At 55.9% G+C, this 21,008-nt stretch overlaps 2 protein-coding genes across 2 annotated transcripts; one reads left to right on the plus strand and one right to left on the minus strand.

Annotated features, from left to right (window-relative positions):
- Positions 1-8,405: 8,405 nt before the first annotated feature.
- Positions 8,406-15,764, plus strand: DENND1C (DENN domain containing 1C). The gene is made up of 20 exons (XM_060092337.1): positions 8,406-8,455; positions 8,824-8,943; positions 9,024-9,093; positions 9,275-9,355; positions 9,447-9,512; positions 9,601-9,654; positions 9,767-9,877; positions 10,634-10,734; positions 10,839-10,884; positions 11,009-11,110; positions 11,199-11,324; positions 12,204-12,308; positions 13,069-13,159; positions 13,261-13,301; positions 13,506-13,577; positions 14,192-14,236; positions 14,306-14,413; positions 14,592-14,659; positions 14,798-15,005; positions 15,106-15,764. Exons 1-20 carry the CDS (start codon positions 8,412-8,414, stop codon positions 15,718-15,720), a joined length of 2,274 nt encoding a protein of 757 aa, XP_059948320.1. The 5' UTR covers positions 8,406-8,411; the 3' UTR covers positions 15,721-15,764.
- Positions 15,765-16,214: 450 nt separating this feature from the next.
- Positions 16,215-18,320, minus strand: CRB3 (crumbs cell polarity complex component 3). The gene is made up of 4 exons (XM_060092338.1): positions 18,239-18,320; positions 17,410-17,483; positions 16,631-16,774; positions 16,215-16,286 (listed from the first exon to the last, which is right to left on the minus strand). The coding sequence occupies exons 1-4, from the start codon at positions 18,318-18,320 to the stop codon at positions 16,215-16,217; spliced, it is 372 nt and encodes a 123-aa protein (XP_059948321.1).
- Between the last annotated feature and the right edge of the window lie 2,688 nt (positions 18,321-21,008).

The raw sequence follows: 21,008 nt of genomic DNA on the forward strand, positions 1-21,008 counted from the left end.
GACAAAGTATATAAGTTAGCTCTTGCTGAGTAACAAATTAGCCACCCCCCAAACAATGTAGGGGCTTAAAACAACAGCAGTTACTTATTTTTGCTCCCAACTCTGCAATTTGGGCAGGGCTTGGCAAGGCAGCTCATTGGTGCTCCCTGTGGCATCAGCTAGAGAATCCTGCTGGAGGATGAGGGATCTCCTTTCAAGGTGGCTCACTCACATGACTGCCAAGTTGATGCCTCCGGGCTCAGCAGGGGCAGGTAGAAGGAGGGTGTCAGTACCTCTCCATAGGCTGCTTGGGCTTCCTCACAGCATGGTGGCTGGGTTCTCCAGGGGCAAACATCCTAAGAGAGCAAGGCAGAATTCATTGCATTTTTCTGACTTAACTTTAGAAATTGCTTGGTGTCCTGAGGACTCCTAATTGAGGTGTTCACAAAGCCCTGTTTAGGTTCAAGGGGAAGGACTACAGACCACACCTCTTGAGGGTAGAGTGGCAAGATTCTAGAAGAGCATGTGGGATGGAAGATACAGCTATGGCCAGCTATGGAAATTACAATTTGCCCCACAAAGTATCTTGTCCATGGTCCCATGACTATGAAGTGGTGACTTGGTATTCAAATGCTGACAGTTTAAGTCTAGAACTCTGATTGCATTTTATCAGCCAGGGTTCAGTGCAGGGACCATTCTAGACATATCAAGCAGAAAGGGATTGTATACAAGGATTTAGGAGCTTACAACATCGTTGGAGGGACTGAGAGAGGGGGCTATAGGTCAGTGCTTAAACTTTACTGTGCAAAAGAGTCACCAGGGCAGCTTTGCAAGAATACAGCTTCCTGAGTTCCACCGTACAGTTTCTGATTCAATGGTGGGGGGAAGGAGGGGAGACTCAGCATTTTTAACAAGCTCCCAGGTAATGCTGATAATGCTGCCTATGGGACCACCTTTTGAGTAGCCCTGGAATAAGTTGGAACACCACCCTGGGAGCTGCTTCTCTCCACAGTGGAGAATCAGGAGGCTGCCACCGGAACTGTTGAGCTCAGAAACACTGCCCAACACCCACAAAGCCACAGAGATAGGTCCGCTAGAGTGCTGAACAAAAATTAATTTAAATGAATTTTAAATAATTTTAAATAATTAAACACACACACAGAGTTCTGCCTCACTTCTACCTTCCAAATCTCTCATGAGCGCTTCTCATTGGTAGAACCTAATCTGTATCCAGAACCAGAGCTGCAAAGAAGTCTGGGAAATGTAGTTCTCCCCTCCCCCAGCTTCTGGTACAGAGAAAGGCCAACAAGGAGCAAGACAGAGAGGAAAGAAGAGATGCTGAGAGCCAATTAACTTTTTCCACCAGGCTCTTTGCTGGACCACCAGCCCCCTCCCTGGGTCCCACTTCAGCCAGGAGGAAGGAGAAACATAGGGAAGGCAACCTGCGAAATCCAGCCTGCAGCCACCGTCATCTCAGCAGGCCCAGTCCAGCACTGGGCGATGGGGCAGAAAGACGACGAACTAGGCAATGAGCTTGGCTGTCTTTATTATCCCAAACCTAATGTGGCCCCAGAAGAACTCCCTATTCTGCCCAACTAAATCCCCTTCGCCAAGAAATGGCACCACCTGTATGCTCAAATCCTGCGTCTGGAAGTCAGCCTTGACTCATTGTTTTCTAGACCCAACACATTCTTCTTATCTTTTGCTGAATCTGATACCGACCAGGGTTCTTGGCCTTCCCCAATCAATAGAAATTGACTAGAGCCCAGACAAGAAATTCAGGCAAGTCTTTATTGGGACACCTGCAGCAGCAGGAGGGAGCGAGAACAAACATCAGTTTCCTTTGCTTGCTCACTTGCTGAGCAGGGGTGCGGGGCGGGGGGGTGGGGGGGCGAGCTGGTTCTCTATATAGGGTGAGGGTAGCAGGGTGTGTCCAGGGGGTCGGGCCGGAGGGATGGCTTAGGTGGCTTGCCCACCCCTCTGGTGGTGTTGAGTGCAGGGGGCATGCCCAGTACCCTGCTTTTGCTCCCAACACCCTGTTTTTGCTCCAGGCTTTTCAAAAGTGGCAGTTGGGTTTTCTTGGTCTCTTTGCATATTTTGGGTCCAGAATTTGCCCCAACTGCACATGCACTCAGTTATTTTTAGTCCCATATAGTTTCCTTGTATTTTGTTGCTCAAAGAGAGGTGTATCCAGGGGCAAGCATTGCAGCAAAGGGTCCCAGGTCCCAGCCTGTCTCAAGTTGAGTTGTCTCTGTCTCCAAAATATATCCTGGGGACTTCCCTGGTGGTCCAGTGGTAAAGAATCCGCTTTCCAATGCAGGGGACACAGGATCAATCCCTCGTTAGGGAACTAAGATCCCACATACCACAGGGCAGCTAAGCCCTCATGCCACAACAATTGAGCTCACGCGCCTCAACTAGAGACCCTGCGTGCCGCAAACTGCAGAGCCCACGTGCCCTGGAGCCTGTGCGCCACAACTAGAGAGAAGCTCGTGTGCCACAAGGAAGAGCCTGCGCACCGCAACAAAAGATCCCACATGCCCGCAACTAAGACCCTATGCAGCCAAAAATAAATTAAATAAATAAATAAATAATAAAATAAATCTTAAAAAAAAAAATCTATCCTGAATTTGACCCCCTCCTCTCCAGCCATCTATATTCTGGTCTAAGCCACCATTGTTGTTCACCCAGGGAATTCCCCCTCATCACTTCCCTGGGCTCCCTGCTGCAACCCCTGCCCTCTGCAGTGTGCAGCATCCTCCTTCTACAGCAGCCAGAGAGGAACCTTTATATGTAAATCACAACCCTCCCTCCCGCAGCTCCCATGCTACTCAGACTGAAACCTAAACTTCTCACCTTGTTCTCCACTCGCTGATGACTGATGATGACAACCTCATCCCCCTCCCCCTCCCTCCCTAAGCTGAAACTACAGTGGCCTTTATGCGCTTGATCATACCAAGTTCAATCCAACCTCAGGGCCTTTGCACATGCCGTTCCTGCTCCTTCTTTCCCCCGAGGTGCACATGACCGGCCCCTTCTCATCCACAGGTTTCAGTTCAAAGGACACCGCCTCAGAGCAGCCTTCCCTGGCAACTCTAAATTGTATCCAGTCACTCTGCCTCTTTTATCTTTTTCCGTTTCCCTGAGAGCACCTACCAGTAACTCAAATTATCTTGTCTATTTGTAGACTTATTTCTTTTATCTGTCCCCTGCCCTACCCACCGGAATGTAAGCTTCAAGGAAACTTAACTACCTTGCTCACCATGTGCGTAGAACAGTTTATACCACACAGATACTCAGTAATTCTTTGCTGAATGAACGAGCAAGTGAATCCACATGTTGTGAGGTGTATTGTTTTCCTCCTTTTCTTTTTAATAAAGATGTATGAAGTTTATTTATTTATTTATCGTCTGTGTGGCGAGGCTTGTGGGATCTTAGCTCCCTGACCAGAGATCGAACCCAGGCCCTTGGCAGTGAAAGCGTGGAGTCCCAACCACTGGACCGCCAGGGAAGTCCCTGTTTTCCTCCTCTTAAAGTGAGAAAACATGGGAATTCCCTGGCGGTCCAGTGATTAGGACTCTTAGTTTTCACTGCTGAGGGCCCAGGTTCGATCCTTGGTTGGGGAACTAAGATCCCACAATCCACACGGTGTGGTCAAAAAATTTTAAAAATAAAAAAAATTTTTAACTAAAGCAAGAAAACAAAGACACAGTGAGGTGGAAGGTGGTTTCTAAGACGGCCCTCAGTGATGCCCGTCTTCCCCATTCATGTGATTGTGTGATTCCCTCCCCTTGAACGTGGGCTGGACCTGAAGATTGCTTCTGACCAACAGATGTAATATGGCACCAATATGGCAAAGGCGATGGGATGCTACTTCCAAGCCTGTGTTACAAAAACCTGTGACTTCTGTCTTGGTGAGCTCTCTATTGACTTCTCAGCTTGCTTGCTAGGGGGAAGCAAGAAGCAGGTTGGTAAGGTCCACATGGCAAAAACTGAGGGTAGCCTCTGACCAACAGCCAGCAAGGAGCTGAGGCCCTCTGTCCACAATAAAATGAATCCTGCCAACGGCCACATCGTGAGCTTGGAAGTAAATCCTTTTTCAGTTGAGCCATCAGATGAGACCACAGCCCAACGGACACCTTATTACAGCTGAGAGACCGCGCAGCACAGGACTCAAATAAGCTGTGTCCAGAATCCCAGCCCCCAGGGAAACTGTCAGATAATAAATGTGTGTTCTTTTAAGCCACTAACTTTAGGGTGATAGGTCACACAGCAATAGATAACTAATACAGAGAGGTCAAATGACTTGCCTAAGGTCACACAGACATTAAAGAACTAAGGCAGGTCTTGAACCCAAGTCTCTGACTCCAAAATCATTCTCTAACCACTTCACTGACCCATCTCCCATAATCATAGAAAGAACATATCAAAAGCTCAGTTCAGGCTTGACCACATACTAAATATTTCATGTGAATTCTCTCATTGAACCTTCACAGGATCTCTGAGGCAGGCAACATACTTACTTGTTACAGATGCAGAAACAGGGGGAATTCCCTGGTGGTCCAGTGGTTAAGACTCCACTCTTCCACTGCAGGGGGCTCAGGTTCAATCCCTGATTGGGGAACTAAGATCCCACATGCTGCAAAGCACAGCCAAAAAGAAAAAAAAAGATGCAGAAATAGGGACAGAGAGGGTCCCACTTTCACTTAGGGATGTGGACTCTTCCTTTATCCTCATCCCATGGGTTTGCCATTGGATTGAATTGGAGTAAATTTCAGAAATGAAGAAGGATTAGGAATATCTCCACAAATGCTATACCTGTCTTAGTCCATTCAGGCTGCTAACAGAATACCATAGACTGGGTGGCTTATAAACAACAAACGTTTGGGGCTTCCCTGGTGGCACAGTGGTTGAGAGTCTGCCTGCCGATGCAGGGGATGCAGGTTCGTCCCACATGCCGCAGAGCGGCTGGGCCCGTGAGCCATGGCCGCTGAGCCTGCGCATCCGGAGCCTGTGCTCCACAACAGGAGAGGCCACAACCGTGAGAGGCCCGCGTACCGCAAAAAAAAAACACAAAAAAACAAAAAAAACAGACATTTATTTCTCACAGTTCTGGAAGCTGGAATTTCAAGATCAAGGCACCGGAAGATTTGGTACCTGGTGAGAGCCTGCTTCCTGGTTCATAGATGGCTGTCTTCTTGCTGTGTCCTCACATGGTGGAAAGATGAGGGAATCTCTCTGACGTCTCCTTTATGAGGACACTAATCCCATTCATGGCCTTCACCCTCATGATGTAATCATGTTCCAAAGACCCCCACCTCCTAATACCATGACCTTGGGGGTTAAGATTTAGCACCAGGAGTTCCCTGGTGGTCCAGTGGTTAGGACTCTGCACTTTGACTGCCATAGTCCCGGGTTCAATCATTGGTTGGGGAACTAAGATCCTGCAAGCTCCTCAGTGCAGCCCCAAAAATAAAAAAATTTTTAAAAAGACTTAGCATGTAAATTCGGGGGCGGGGAAGGAACACAAACATTCATCTATAGCAAGGCCTGAGAGTATGAGAAGGGGAGAAGGATGCCCTGGGTACTTTGCACCCCTGATCCCCAGCCCTGGCTGAGATCCAGCTCCCCTTGGAGAGAAAGGTGGCACTGAGCTGTGTTCAGCCTCATCCACCTATGTCTTGGCTGAAGGGTTTGGAGGTGTGTGTGTGTGTGTGTGTGTGTGTGTGTGTGTGTGTGTGTGTGTTCACATGCTGATGCATCTGCTCACCTCCTCCTCCTCAGCATGAAAATACCCTTGCACCCACAGTCATGTGGACATGCACAGAATGAGAATCCCCAGTCATCCACATCCTCACTCAGCCTGATGGACTAGACACAAATTCCTAGGCACACAGACACGGCATTCACTCCCAGATACCCCAGGACATGGCAGGCCACATGTGGACTCATGCAGATGCATGCCTATATCCACACAGATATTCTCAGTATCTTGCAGGAGACCGAGGAGTCTTGCAGACTCCTCTGCATTTTGACTCTCTGAGTCTGTCTGTGGGATTTTACGTGTATGTACATGACCATGAGTACCTGTGTTGTGTCCTGCCTTTGTGCCTGTGCGTCTATATATCTTTGTTTTTCAACATGACATCAGTCTGCCTGGGTGTCTGTCTGTTTCTAGGTCTGCAACATTGCTTGGGTTTGTCTGGCTGTATCTCTCTCTGTGTTGTGACTATGTCTGGCTATGAATCTGACTTGTGGCTGGGCTCTGACTGCGTCTGTCCCTTTGTTACTGCTCTACGTCTGTGCTCTATGCGTTTCTGTCTGTTGTCTGGGTCTGCTTCTCTGTTATTCCGTTTGCATTGACAGCTGTGTTCCCTGCAAGTGTATCTGCTGTCTCTGTCTGGAACTGTTTGCTGGCTGTGTCTGTGTGTTATCTCCCTGCACCTATCATCTGTATGGACAAGGACTTCTTTATGTGTGTGCTGTTCCGCTGTACTTGTTGGTTTGTGTCTGTGACTTTGTGCTGCCTGTATAACTTGGTGTCTCTCCGTGTCTGTCTGCTGTCTGTGACTGTTCTGGCCTGTTTGTGTTGGTCACTCCCTGGCCATGTGTGTGCTATCTGTTTGTCTGTGTCTGTGTTCTGTCTGCTGTCTGTCTACCTTCCTCGTGCCTCCGTATCCACTCTCCAGCCTGGCTCCCTCTGGTGGTCGTGCGGGGAATGGCCAGCGCAGAGAGATCAAAGGAAAAAAGAGTTGAGGGAAGAGGAAGCATTTTAGGCAAACTGTGAGTCCTTGGTTGCCACGGAGAAGGGAAGGCTTGGGTGTTATGGCAGAAACCAGATGCAACCCTCCTGGCAGGATGGGGCTGGGGGTCTGGCCTCTGAGCTTGCACACCTCTTACCCACCCATCCTGTAGAAGTCTAGAAGGCAGGACGCCTGGGTCTCTCACAGTGGGTGGGGGCAGGGGCCTTCCTCTGGGGACGTCACCCGTTAAACTTCCTCTCTCAGCCACACAGGAAGCTGAGCCAGCTCAGGGCCCAGCCCTGAGAAAGCACAGGCCCCCCCAGCACCCCTGAGGAAAGGGCCCCGCCGGGCCAGCCCTGCAGGGACCATGGGATCCACAGCTGAGTAAGAGCTGCCCCCTCTCCCATCTTCTGGACCAAGATTCCCAGACCGGGCCTGGGCTGGGGCCAAGGAGAACGAGGCTGGGGCAGGCCCGGGAGGGACCGCGAGCCACAGGAGCAGGTGGCTGGAATCAGGGCAGGACACTCAGCTGGCCTACAGTATGGACTCCGCTCTCAGGCACACTCAGGCCACTCTGGGACCTTCCAATCTCTCTCTCTCTCTCTCTTTCTCTCTCTCTCTCCCCTGCTCTCCACCGGCTCTGTATGACTAAGTTTGTAACTCTTGAGCCTGTGCCTTTTGATGTATCTCAGTGATGGGGAACCTGGTTTCCGGGGTCAGCGGGGGGGAGGGGCGGGCTCTGTGTGTCCATGTGCAGGAGTGATTGACTGTGTGGGACTTGTGTCAGCGCGAGGATGAAGCTCAGTGTGAGGGGGTCCCAATCTCAGGGACAATGCGTGTGCACTCACTCCCCGCTCTCTTCCTCTGTCTCTCTCCCTGAGCCCAAGTCCCGACATGCTCTGCAAGGTGGATAGAGGGTTGGGGGCCAGGGGAGGAAGGCAGAGATTGCAGGGTTCCCAGAAGGACCAGGGCACGCTGCCCTCTTTCCTCTGATAAAAAATCTGAGGGCCCCTTGAAGCCCCAGGGCCCCATGAAATCACGTACACAGAGACACTTGGGCAGGGCCTCACACATATACCCAGGGACCCTCAGGCCTACCCAAGAAAACGGGGATGTTATTCACCCTCACACTGGCTCAGCCACACATATGCAAAGTCCTACCTGACACATGCTCTGGACAGTCTCATCCTTTCAGGCAGACACAGAATAGAATTGCAGACACACACACACATACACACACACACAATCACACACAGGTGCAGACACACACACACACAATCACACACAGGTGCAGACACACACACAGAAGCAAATCCCTGGACACACTGAACCCTTTCCTGTCCTGCAGAAGGGGTCTCCCTGCACTGTTTGACTGGTTCTTCGAAGCGGCCTACCCTCCCTCCCTGCAAGAGGGTGAGTCAGGGGCATCATTGGGGATGGGGGTCGAGATGGAGGGTGGGCCCGGGATCCTGAACTTAAGAGCCTGCTCTCTGTGCAGATCCCCCCATCCTGCGGCAGTTCCCCCCAGACTTCAGGGACCAGGTATGCAGGCTGGCTCCTTGCTCCCCAGGGGCCAGGGCCTGTCCCCCTGGGGGAGGGGACCCTATGTCTCAGACCACTGGGAGCTTAGGGGTGGAGCCCAACCTGAGTGGCCAAGCAGTGTGTGCTTCTCTCCACCCCCAGGAGGCTATGCTGATGGTGCCTAAATTCTGCTTCCCTTTTGATGTGGAAAGGTATGGAAGGAAGCAGACACCCAAGGACCCAGGGACCCAGACCTCTCATGGACCCCCAGGATTCAAACACCCAGAGACTCAGACAACAGAGACCATATACCCAGGGCCCCTGAGATTCAAAGACCCAGGGACTCAGAAGCCCGGGGACCCTGACAAATAGTGACCTATACACAAAGGGACTCATTTACCCAGGGTCTCAGGGACCCAGGGCCTCAGAGGACTGGAGACGCTGACAACTAGGGACCTATACACCCAGGGCCCCAGACTGGTGGACGCAGTAATAGGAGCGTTGTCAGGGGCATGAAGGGGAGGGGGGGTTCATGGGGGTGGGATGCCCAGGTCTCTCTGAGAGCTTTTCCTGCCCCCAGGGAGCCCCCCTGCACCGCCGTACAGCATTTCACCTTTGCCCTCACGGACCTGATCGGCACCCGCAGATTTGGTTTCTGCCGCCTCCGGGCTGGTGCCCACAGCTGTCTCTGCATCCTCAGGTGTGGGATATGGGGGTCTGGGCCGGGGGAAGGGCCTCTGCCTACAGGCACTGCATGAAAACTGTGTCCACTCTCCGCAGCCACCTGCCTTGGTTTGAAGTGTTCTACAAACTGCTGAATACAGTGGGGGACCTCCTGGCACAGGATCAAGTGAGACCAGCTCTCCCTGTCATTCCTGCAGGAGTCCTAGTCCCACTCCCACCACGGCCCCAGCCTGGCTCTGAATTCCCAGGCCTGACCGGGCCCCTTTGGCTCCAGACCACCCAGCCTGAGTCAAGACCCTCAGAGTCCCCAACCCGCATTCTGGCTCAGGCATCCCATCCTTACCCAGGTCTCAGAGGTCGACGAACTTCTTCTACATCTGCTGCAGCAGCCCCTTCCCGGGACCCAGGACTCAGTGGGGCTGGAGCTGGTGAGTACCCCCTCCCCACTGGGCGTCGGACCTCAGGTGGCTGGAGAGGCTGCACCCCGGCCCTGAGGACCACACACCACATCTCCCCCAGGGCAGGGGAGTGATGATCTCCAGTGCGCAAGGCATCCCGCCCCCTGGCCCCGGGAAGAGCATGCCGGTGAGCAGAGCTGGAGACCCTGGAAGGTTGGGCACCCACGTGAGGTTAACCGCTTGACTCATCAGTCCCCCTACTAATCCCCCGCCAGCTTTCCTGCTTCGTGGCCCCCGATTCCGGCCGCCTGCCATCCATTCCTGAGAACGTGAGTGGAGACCTGAGAGGGCACTCTGGGAGGGGGGAAGAGGTCCGGAAACCCGGAGAGGGCTCTCAGATCCTGTGGCCCCTCGCGTCCAGCATTCTTCTCTGGTCTTCAGAGGAACCTTACGGAGCTGGTGGTGGCGGTGACCGACGACAACATCGTGGGGCTATTCGCTGCGCTCCTGGCAGAGCGAAGGGTCCTGCTCACCTCCAGAAAGCTGAGCACCGTGAGGCGGGACCGCCGGGCCGGGGAGGGGCCGAGGCCTGGCTTGGCCCCTGGGGGCGGGACAATCGGGGAGGATTCCTTGCTCTAACCCCACTGGGCGAGACCCGAGGGCAATGTCCTGGCTCAGCCCCTTTGAAGGTCAGGGTTGAGTTGAATCCTGGCTCCACCTTTATGGGGGAAATCAGAGCGGGCTGCACTGTACCCCCTCCCCCGGCTTCAGGAGCGCTGAGTCCAGGCTCCACCCACTATGGGCCAGAACAAGACTGGCTCCGCCCCTCTGGAGGGTGAGATCAGAGAGGGCTAAATTCTAGCTCCGCCCCTAGGGGAGAAGGACGGGGTAGGGGTGGAGCTAGCATTCAGCCTCTACCCCCCTAGGGGAGGGACTTCGGGGGTGAGGGGGACCGAATTCTAGCTCCGCCTCTCTATGGGTGGGGTCAGCGGGCTGAGTCTCTGTCCTATCCCTAAGGAGAGAGATTCCGGAGGGTTGAATATTAGCTTCCACCCCTAGAGAGAGAGACTAGCATGTGCTGAGTCCTGGCACCACCAGTTCCAAGCACTGTAATTTGCGGAATTCTTGGCCTTCACAAGAAAGGGGTTTGAGTTTTCACCTCTTACCCAGTAGCGGGTGGGGAAGGGAGGTGGAGGGAGACAGGAGACTGGGGACACGGGATATGAAGCCGGGAGAGCCACCGTCCAGAGAGGGTCCTTGAAGCTGGGGGTCCAGGCCCTGACTCCACGGTCCCCGACCCGTCCCCAGCTGACGTCATGCGTCCACGCGTCCTGCGCTCTCCTGTACCCCATGCGCTGGGAGCACGTGCTGATCCCCACGCTACCGCCGCATCTGCTGGACTACTGCTGGTGAGGGGCAGGGGCTGGAGAGGGGCAGGGCTTGGAGAAGAGGCCTAGGGTCCTGGGGACCCGGGGGCGGCGCCTGCATGACCGGCCCCCTCGGTCTTCCGCAGCGCGCCCATGCCCTACCTCATCGGAGTGCACGCCAGTCTCTCCGAGGTAAGTGGGAACGGACCTGGATGGCAGGGTTGGGTGGAGTGCCCCCCTGCACCCCCAGGTATCCTCCCCTGTCGGGGATCCTCGGGCTCTGAGCGACCATCGCCACTCCAACTCCCTAACACAGAGAGTGCGGGAGAAAGCCCTGGAGGACGTCGTGATGATGAACGTGGACTCCAATACCTTGGAGACGCCCTTCGACGACGTGCAGGCACTGCCCCCAGATGTGGTCAGTGACACCCCCTTCCACCCTCCTGCCGCATCCGGGAGACGAGGCTCCGCACCCGCCTGCTCAGCGCTGCCCCCTTGTCCTCCAGGTGTCTCTGCTGAGGCTGCGGCTAAGGAAGGTCGCGCTGACCCCCGGGGAAGGGGTGTCCCGTCTCTTCCTCAAAGCCCAGGCCCTGCTCTTCGGGGGGTACCGCGATGCGCTAGTCTGCGGCCCGGTGAGCTTCGGGGACGCAGAGGGAGAGACCCCGTGGGTCCCTAAAGGATTCAGAATAATAATACCTAGCGTTTATGGAGTGCTTACTCTGTGCCTCCGTTTGCTCATCTGTAAAATGGGATCCCAACAGTACCCACCCAAAAGGGTCACGTGAGTCTGTAAATGGACATAAGCAAAATGCTCGGTTAGTGCCTGGTACATCACAGTTGATATATGATAGGTTTTACCGCTGCGATTATTATTTCACTTAATGCTCACAGCAGTATTATGAGACGGATACTCTTATGGTCCCATTCTACATATGAGGAAACCAAGGCTTGGAAGCCCCACAGCGGGTAAGTGTCAAAGCCAGGTCTCTGATCTGCTGACTTTCAACCCTGACATCCCCTCCTCCCCAGTTTTTCACAACTATTCTATAAAAACATGGTCAGGGAGTTCTATTATTTGAGAATCTGACGTTGCTTTCGACTCTGCCCTGAACACAGCCAGAAGCTGTCCATTTCTCCCCCTCCTCTGTCTCCACCACGGCCTGGTCCCCATCGTTGTTTGCCTGGATCAGCGCGCTCACCCGTCACCATGAGTCCCCTCTCGCGGACTCCCACCCTCCACGCTCCGCAGTCTGACCTCCCTGCAGCCGCCAGAGGTCACCTGGGAGCATCTGAGTCAGGCCCCGTCTCCCTCTGCCAACCGCCTTCCCGGGGCTCCCACCTCCCTCGGGGTAAAAGCCCAAGTCCTCCCTGCAGCCCACGAGGCCCTGCACATCAGGGACACAGAGGCACTCCATCAATGTTTGCTACACAGATGTAAGGTAGAATATGGAAAGCAGAATAAGGGATCCTGGAGAGCCGCGGGGAGCTTAGAATCCAAGTCCTTCTTCCAGGGCCAGCCTGTAACCTTCAGTGAAGAAGCCTTCCTGGCCCAGAAACCCGGGGCGCCGCTGCAGGCCTTCCACCGGCGGGCTGTGCACCTGCAGCTGTTCAAACAGGTGCGCCAGAGTCCGGAGGGCGGGGCTGGGGCCGGAGGGGCGAGGCTAGGGGCGCAGAGGCCCGGATCCCGGAGGCCGAAGGCGGGGCTGGAGGGGTAGACACCTGGGCCCAATGGGCGGGGCGAGAGTTGGCCCGGCCGGATCCTCCACTCCAGGGTCACCGGGGTGGGAGAGACAGGACTGAACTCTTGGGTCCCTAAAAGTGGGAGCCCCTGACCTGAGTTCCCAGGGATAAGATCTACCTCTAGGCCTCTGAGGAGGTTGGGATGGAACGAAATTATTGAGTCCCTAAGGTGGGAACCTCCTGGGTCGAGGGTGGAGGGAGAGGAGGCTGGACTCTTGGATTCTAGGGACGTAGCGGGGGAGGTGGAACCGGACTCCTGAGTTCTTGGAAGAACGTGGGATGAACTTCAGGGTCCTTCAGTGCGGGCTGGCTTCCAGGGTCCCTGGAGGTGAGGTCAACCTCCTCCAAGGTCACTGAGAGGAGGGGGGCCTGTCTGGAGTGGCAGAGTCCTACTCCTCCGACCCTGTGAGGAGCAGGGTCTGGTCCCTGAAGACAGATCCTGACTTGGGGTGGGGACGGGTGGGGAGACGGTGGACCTCTGGCTTCCTGAGGTGGGCTCCAGACTCCTGGGACCTAAGGTTGGGCTTCTGGAGGGGCCGGGGATGGCTTCTACGTCTTGAGGGCGAGCGGATCCCCAGTCCTCGCATTCAGATGTTTGGGGCAGCCTGATTCTCTGACCCTTTGCCCTGCCCCCAGTTCATCGAAGGCCGACTGGAGAAGCTGAACAAGGGAGAAGGCTTCTCAGACCTCTTTGAGCAGGAGATCACCTGTAGCGGGGCTTCCTCAGGTGAGCTCTGCACCTGGCCCCGGAGCGCTGCCCCTCCCCACCTGTGGCCCAGTCTGAGCCTGCCCACCCTGGCAATGCTCTTTCCTCTCTCCTCTCTCCAGGGACCCTTCGCTCCTACCAGCTCTGGGCAGACAACCTAAAGGTAGTAACACCACTTTAGTGTTTATTGTGGGATTAAATCAAACCTACAACCGTCCCCACTATGCTCATTTATAGATAGAGGTGAAGAAATCAAGACTCAGAGAGGGAGAGGGGATCCTCCAGTAATACACAGCCCGGGTGGGCAGGTGGGGTCTGGGATAACCCCACGTGCCCAAGCCCCTCTTCCTTGGCTTTCTCTCCCCAGAAAGGTAGTGGTGCCCTCCTGCATTCCGTCAAGGCCAAGACCCAACCAGCCGTCAGAAACATGTACCGCTCGGTGAGGCTGGGCTAGACAGGCCACTTACCAGGGTGACAAAGGCAGAGGACGGTTTAACCCCACGTTTAGAGTACACACAATTTATCAGAACTAAGCCAGCAGTTAAACCATTTACCATGTTTCCTACTTTTATTTTCCATTGACTGTTCATTCATTTTTGTCGCATCAGGTCTTTCCTATTTAAAAATGACAACCAAGGTTCTTTGGCAAACATCTTTTGTCCTTCTGAGACACCACAATCCCAGCTTCTGCCCTTGTGGTTTGTTTTTATCCCAAGCCCCAAATTTTCCTGGGACCAACTTCCACAGCTCGCAATTGTCTGCTGGATTTTATTCTTTGCTCAGCTTTTGAACACTGACTCATTTTTACGATGTTCTGGTTTTGCCATTCCCTGTTTCATCTGGGGGTTATCTCCTCCAGTAATATTCCTTCTGTGTTAGTCAAAGGGGCAAGTTGGTATTGACTTCTTAGGGGGTACCGGGGGAACCTGAATATATATTGAGACACACATGAGCAGATGGCAAGACAAAAGTGTCCTCGGGGATGGAGGGCCGAGTCCTCAAATGTCCAGGGTCAAATCGCTCTGGATTCTGTCTCTTTCGGCTCCTCCGTAGGCGAAGAGTGGCTTGAAGGGTGTGCAGAGCCTTCTGATGTACAAGGTAAAGCCAATAGCCAACGCCTCGGGGCAGCGGGGAGAGGGGCTCCTGGCTCACCCACCCTCTTCCTAGGATGGGGACTCTGGCCTGCAGAGGGGGGGGTCCCTGAGGGCCCCTTCCCTCACCAGCCGCTCAGATTGCCTGCAGCAGCGCTTGCCTATCACCCAGCACTTTGGACAGGTAAGAGCCCCACCCCCGTGCCCACGCACGTACCTGGACTTACCACCAAGTCCTTCTCCCATCCCATCTCCAGCCAGACATCTCGACTACCCCCAAAATGGGGTGCCCACTCCCCCTTCACAGAACCCCCTGATTCTGTAGCTCCTGAGGCCCCAGCCCCCAAATCTGTCCTTTGCAGAACCGGCCCCTTCGCCCCAGCAGGAGACTCCAGCGGGAAGAGAGACCTTCTGAGTCCCTGGGGGAGGGGTAAGACTCCAAGGCAGAGGGAGGGAGCAATGTTGGAAGTTGGGGGCTGGGACTCCTGGGGAAGTGGGCCCCAAAACTCCAGACCTTTCAGAGCAGCTGGTCTGGGGCAGATATCTGAGGCTGCCCATCCTCACCCAGGACACCCTCTCTGAGCCCTGAGGATGCCCAGGAACCGTTGGCAGAGGAAGCTCTGGATGGCAGCTTCCTTGGGTCCGGAGAAGAACTGGATTTGCTGAGTGAGATTCTGGATAGTCTGAGCATGAGAGCCGCCCGGAACAGCAGCCTGCGGCCAAGCCAGAGTTTGGATTGCTGCCACAGAGGGGACCTGGACAGCTGCCTCAGCCTGGTGAGAGCCCGCCCAGCCCTTCCCCATTTGCTCATCCAACCTGCCAGCCCCTCCTTCATTTAAAGGCCAGCAACATGCCCATCTCCCCATCCCCACCCAGCCTGACATACCAGGAAGATCAAGATGGCAAGCAGATGATGAGAAACCACCAGGGCCCCAGCCCCTGTCCCCTTCTGTCGGCCTGCCGCCTCTGCACAGTCCCCAGCCTTCAGAGGCCACGAGCTCCTCGAAACACCCTACTTCCCAGCTGCCGTCAGAGGCCAGCCCAGAAATCATTTCTCTGTCCCAGTCTTCGACAGCTTCCGCAGACCCAAGCAGCAAAGGGGACCCCAGCTCCTCTCTCACAGAGCCCCAGCCTCTACGCCTCTCCCCTCCCCACGAGGCAACCGAGGATCCCACAGCCCAGGAGAGTCCCTGCTCCCAGCTCTCCACAGAACCCAGCCCTCGAGAAAGCCCCCGACTTCTGACCCCCACAAAGCCCAACTCGGATATTACCTGGACATCCCAAGTCCTTGATTCTTTTTCGGATCCCGGTTCCCCAGAGAACCCCAAAGCCCAGCCTTCGGAGGTCCTGCTCCCAGAGCACACGCACCTCCAGCCCCATGAGGAGCTGGGAGCGCCCAGGTCCCCTGATCCTCCTGCTAGGAACTTGGGGGGGCTCCAGGCCAGGAGCCGGCCCAGGGTTGCTGAGCTTAAAAAGTGTTTTGAAGATTAATCATCAGGGGTCTGGAGGAGACTCTGGCCCCTCAATAAAGCTGCAAGGGCCCAAAGCTTGTTTTTCCTGGTGGGTTTACCTGGGAGCCCTGTTTCTGCTCAGACACCCACCCCACTCCCCACCTTCCCTCCCGAGGCAGCCTCCGGCTGGCTCTTAGGTGCAGCTAAAAGCCTTTCCCTTCCAGGAAGCCCCCCCCCAGCCCTTAGGACCCTCGAGACCTTACAATTCATCTCTCAACAGCCTATGTGTCTCCTCCATCTAGGCTAACTCCTGCCCCCACCAGCTCACAGAAAGGTTTATTACATGGCTCTACCCATTGTATAGATACATATAAAGTAAGCAGCCTCAGTCTCCCTTGCCTTCAAGGGCAGAGTCTTCGAAGCACCTTCTTCCCTTCTATTCTTAAGTGCTGGGTGTGTTTCATTGCCCAGACAGGGCTCTGCCTACCCCCAAGGTCACACAGCCAGGAAGGGTGATGGGTAGAGGAAGGGGACCTAGATGGGCAGGCAGCCCCGCACCGTCTCCTTGGAGTCCTGGGGAGCCTGGGCCTCGGCTGCCTGGGAGAACTGAAAGGAAAGGAGAGGGGGCGGTGTCGGGCCTGTGTGGCAGGCAGACAGATGGCTGATGGTGCAGCAAGCGGGGAGGCAGGTCCGCAGCCCCGGCACCCCAACTGCAGGCAGAGTCAAGCAGAGGCGGCATGCTTCGCAGAGCCCGCCCGGCAGGTGCCCCGTGGCCCCCCCAAGTCCTCCGGAGCCATCAGAGGCTGGTGTGTCGGTGGCAGCTGCTGTGTGCAGCTGAGCGCCGGGCAGTCCTGGGCCGTGGAGGCAGCTGTGGCCAGCCCCAGCATTCAGATGAGCCGCTCCTCAGGCGGCAGCTTGAGGTTGGGAGGCAGTGGAGCTCGGGCACCCACCTGCTCCTCGCTGCTGGGCCGGTAGGTGCCCTCCGTCTGCCGCTTCTCCCGAAGCTTCCGCACCAGAAGTACCAGGCCCACGGCCAGGAGCAGGGCGGCCAGGAGGGAGAAGACCACGATGATGGCAATGGTGGCCTCCTGCGACTGTTGGCGGTGGGGGGGGGGGGGGGGACAGGTGTGACCTACCTGAACTTGGGCATCCCGTCCACCCCCGCCTGAGAATTATCTGGGAATGCTAATCCCCTCCCCCCCCCCGCACCCGCCACTTTTGGTGACTGGCTTCCTCCACTCAGGGTTCCTGATCCCCATCTTATCACATCTGGGGTTCCCAGGCTCCCCCACCTGCCATGTCTGGGGTCCTTCTCCCAAGCGCCTGCCGCATCTAGGCTCCTAGATCCCTCCTCCCCCTGCCTGAGCGGCATAGGGGGCTCCTGGACCCCCTACACTTGCCAAGCATGGTATTCTTTTTTTTTTTTTTTTGTCTTAGTTCCCCAACCAGGGATCCAACGTGTGCCCCCTACATTGGAAGCGCGGAGTCTTAACCACTGGACCGCCAGGGAAGTCCCGCCAGGCATGGTGTTCTTGCCCATCCCCTTCCTGGGGTTCTCAGTCTCCCCATTTGCCATATTGATATTCTGGTCTCTCCCACTTAGGGTTCTCCAATGCCTCCCCCACTGTCCAGCCTGCCCCCTCTGGGAATCTAGGCCCTCCCATCTGCTACACGGGGGACTCCCGAATAAAAGCCCTGCCGCTCTTCTCCCACATATACCCCAACTCACCAGGGCCCCATTGGAGCCAGGGCTGGGGCCAGAGGGTGTAATCGTGCTGTTCCCACTTACAGTGGGGTCCAGTGCTGCAGGGCGGTGGTAGAGAAGATAAATGAATCCCCATCTATTCCTTCCCATCTGGAAGCATCTGCATCTTCCTGGGTCATGTCCCCTCATTAGAACTCTGCCCTTTTGAGTCTTGCATTCTGTGAGTGGCCTCCACCCAGGGGCTGGCCCCGCTGATTTTGCTCCACGGGGAACCCCTTACCCAGGGGAGCCCAGAGCTGAGTAATCAGCCAACAGTGGTCTGCAGTTTGCGCAGAGTTGGGGGCTATTATAATGCATGGTGTGGGGAAGCCCAACCCTCCCCCCAACCCCAGCCTCACCTCTCCGGCCCTCCCTCTGCCCTTAAGGATCTGGGCGGATCCTGCATTTCCCTGGAGCGTCTGACTCACACCTCCCCCCAGGCTCCCGAAACTGGAATAGAGGGCTGAAAGGCTGAGTCCCCACCTCTGGTCAGCCTGCTCCACCTGGGCTTGGAGTCCCAGGCAGGCCTCCTCCTGGCTTCCATTTCCCCCAAACTGCTCAACCCTGCTGAGACTCCGGCCCGCAGGCCTCTTCTCCCGGCAGCTCACAATTCCGCCCAACTCAGGAATTCTCCTAGACCAACTCCAACCGTCCAAGGAAGGACACAGAAATTCTACGCCCCCAGCCCTACCCCAGACTCTAGACTCCTGCTCCCAAGGCATCGCATGCCCGTTCCTGGGTTCTTGCCCTCTTAGCGTCCCAGGCACCCAGCGCTTCTAAGCCCCGACCCCCAGTGCCCCCGACCGGTACCTACTTTGCCCCCAGACCCGGCCCCAGCGGGTCGGCAGCAGCGGCAGGCCGAGCGCCAAGAGCAGCCCCAGGCCGGGGCTCGCCATGGGCCGGGTGACGGGCTGGTGGCACCGGGGACGGGGCTTGTCGCGCGCGCCGCTCCTACCGCATCTCGGGCGGGGGGGCGGTACCTTCGACCCCGCACCTGGGGGCTGGAAAGGAGAAAGGCCGGAGCGTGGGGGAGGGGGCCAGACCCGAGCGCAGGCCCCTGGGAGGGGCGACCCGCGCCGGCCACCCAGGAGTCCCGCCCCGCCCCCCGCCGCCAGAGGTCAGAGTTAAAGATTAACTCGGGGCGGCGCGTTCCTGGGCTGGGGAAAGGGGAAGGGAAGGGGGGAGGAGTGGCAGGCCCAGCCGCGTGACCTGCCTCCCTACCTGGCCCGGGCGTCTTCGACCCGCTCAGGGTCCCGATCCCGGTCCCTCGCTCGAACCCTCGATCCGTCGGTAAGTGGCTCGGTCGGACTCTTCCAGCTCCGCCGGCTCACGTGACCCGGAAAGTTTAGTCACTCACCTTGGAGGTGAGCGCACTTCCGGCTTGTGCACCTGAGCCTAGATGAAAGGGCGGGGCCAAGCGGGGGCGGTTCCGCGCCGCGGACGCACCTGTAATGGTAACCCAATCCCATAATCGGGAGTAGTGAAAAGGAGCGGAAGCGCGCAGGTGTAAAAGGGGCCTGTCACCTGCACTGCAGGTACATCTGTAGAATCGTCCAGGTGTGAAGACACACGGGGCACCGAGTCACCGATGTGTGAGGCACTCCTGTCTGGGGTAGACCGGGATGGGGAGCCTCTAAGGAAAAAACACTGGTGTGGGACACACCTGCATGGGAACAAACGTGTAAAGAAATCTGCAAGGATGTGTAAGAACACCCATGGGAGACATCTGCTTTGAATCACATCTCTTTGGAGTATAGCTGAATGGAAGCCTACCTGTGTGGAAAACAGCTGTATAGAACACACCTGCATGGTTACAAACACCTGGCTGAGGCACTTTGGCGTGGGGTACATCTGTTTGGGGAATGCATCTGCATGGCTCACCTATGAAATGAACAAGACTTGCAGAAGGAATTCCTGTGTGTAAAGGTATTGGAAACACCTGTACGAGACATACCTGCATTTAAGTACACCTGTAGGGGACCCAGTTATATGGAAAGAGCCCCGTATGGGTGAATGATTAAATGGAACTCACGTATGGCGGGGGAGGCTCTATAACGCATTCCTGGGTGGAGGAACATACCTGTGAGGTGAAGGAAACAGCTGCATAGAATAGAGCTCACACGAGAGGAAGACCTGAGCGCGCCTGCACGGGGCACACTCACATTGAAGCACATCGTGGGGGGGGCCTCATGTGTATTGAGGTCCACCTGTCAAGGATGCATCTGTGAGAAAACATTTGTTTGGGGCATCTCCGTGGGAAAATATCTTTACGGCACCTGCAAGGGCGACCTGTGAATGAAAACGTCTGTGAGGGGACCCTCTACAAGAGGCTCGTTTGAGCACACCTGTCTGGGCAGAAGCTGAGTGGGAACCATGTGTGCCTTCACGATCGTCCTTTGGATAAAGGACGATGATAATAAGACGACCCCCTCCTGGGGACTCTAGAGAGAAGAGTGATGGTTAAGGGAAAATTAATCCCTTCTAGGGCATAGAGCGATGTTGGGTAAGAATCCCAGGTCTAGTTAAATCTCTGCTTTGCCCCTTCCTGGGCATGTGGACTGCGGTGAGCGGCTTAACCTCCTGTTTCGTCATCTGTGAAGTGGGAAAGCCAGTCCCACTTACCTTATAGGGTTTTAGCGAGGACGACGCGAGGGGTGAGTGAAAGGTCAAGGCTTGTGCAAAGCAATGAATCAACGTTAGCTATTATTATTATTCGCTGTCAAAAGATCTGGGCGCCCCTCCCCCTAATGGCGAATCGAGAAACTGCGCCCGAAACTAGTGGGAGGGGCATTTGGCAGGTGCAGTGGCTGGGGCCCCGCTTCCAGCTACGCGGTCCTTATCCGCAGCCGCTCCTGGGACTCTGAGATCCCCTCCTAGGCCGGTCCAGAGAAAGCAGTCTGCTCGGCGTCTGGATCCGGCAGAGGCCCCTTTAAGACTGCGAGGCAAGCCGGGGGCCGCGGGGCCCAAGGCAGTGTGGGGTCAGTGGGGAGGCCCCGCCTAGGTGGGTGAGCAAGGCGGGACAGCAGGGCACAGCTCCTGCGGCTCTGGCCAATAGGAAACCGACTTTGCAGCCGCGCCACGCGTTGATCTTCTGTTTCCCAGTCTGAGTGGGACCGAGAAAGGAGGCGCGCGGGCGGGAAGAAAACACGGAGGGAGAGCAAGGCGACTTGATTTTCTGCTTCTGTGGCCGCTTAGGCAATGTGAAACGAGTGGGCGGGCTGTTGCAGGGCTAGATGGCACAGAGTTGGTTCTGAGTACGTCTAGGGAAACCGAGAACTTTAGTTCCTGAGGAGGATTAGTAAAGGAGGGAGGTCAAGTGGAAAGAGATTATGTAACCCAATCCCTGACATCTCCCTACCTCGTCTCCTTGGGCAGAGGGTAAACTGAGGCACGCAGAAACGGAACCCTGAAACCAGACCTGAGATCATTGATCTCTCGAACCCCCCTTCCCAGAATGAACGTGGTTGCTCCCTAGATTGTGCTAATACCAGAGCATCCCTGACACGCCCCCCCAGCTCCGCCCCATCCCCCTCCCCCCCAATGCGGAGGAGACGCAAGTTCTGGCGCGGGCGGCGACGGCCAGC

Source organism: Mesoplodon densirostris, chromosome 3, assembly GCF_025265405.1.
Source record: "Mesoplodon densirostris isolate mMesDen1 chromosome 3, mMesDen1 primary haplotype, whole genome shotgun sequence".
In the NCBI taxonomy this organism is placed as follows: Eukaryota; Metazoa; Chordata; class Mammalia; order Artiodactyla; family Ziphiidae; genus Mesoplodon; species Mesoplodon densirostris.

Excerpts from the sequence above, each read along its gene's own strand:
- CRB3 (XM_060092338.1), bottom strand. The coding sequence starts at position 18,320 with ATGGCGAGCCCCGGCCTGGGGCTGCTCTTGGCGCTCGGCCTGCCGCTG. Across the intron at positions 17,484-18,238 it reads GGGCCGGGTCTGGGGGCAAA|CACTGGACCCCACTGTAAGT; the intron begins GTAGGTACCGGT and ends ACCGCCCTGCAG. Across the intron at positions 16,775-17,409 it reads CTGGCTCCAATGGGGCCCTG|TCGCAGGAGGCCACCATTGC; the intron begins GTGAGTTGGGGT and ends CACCGCCAACAG.
- DENND1C (XM_060092337.1), top strand. The coding sequence starts at position 8,412 with ATGCTGATGGTGCCTAAATTCTGCTTCCCTTTTGATGTGGAAAG. Across the intron at positions 9,513-9,600 it reads GCCCCGGGAAGAGCATGCCG|CTTTCCTGCTTCGTGGCCCC; the intron begins GTGAGCAGAGCT and ends ATCCCCCGCCAG. Across the intron at positions 11,325-12,203 it reads ATGCGCTAGTCTGCGGCCCG|GGCCAGCCTGTAACCTTCAG; the intron begins GTGAGCTTCGGG and ends TCCTTCTTCCAG.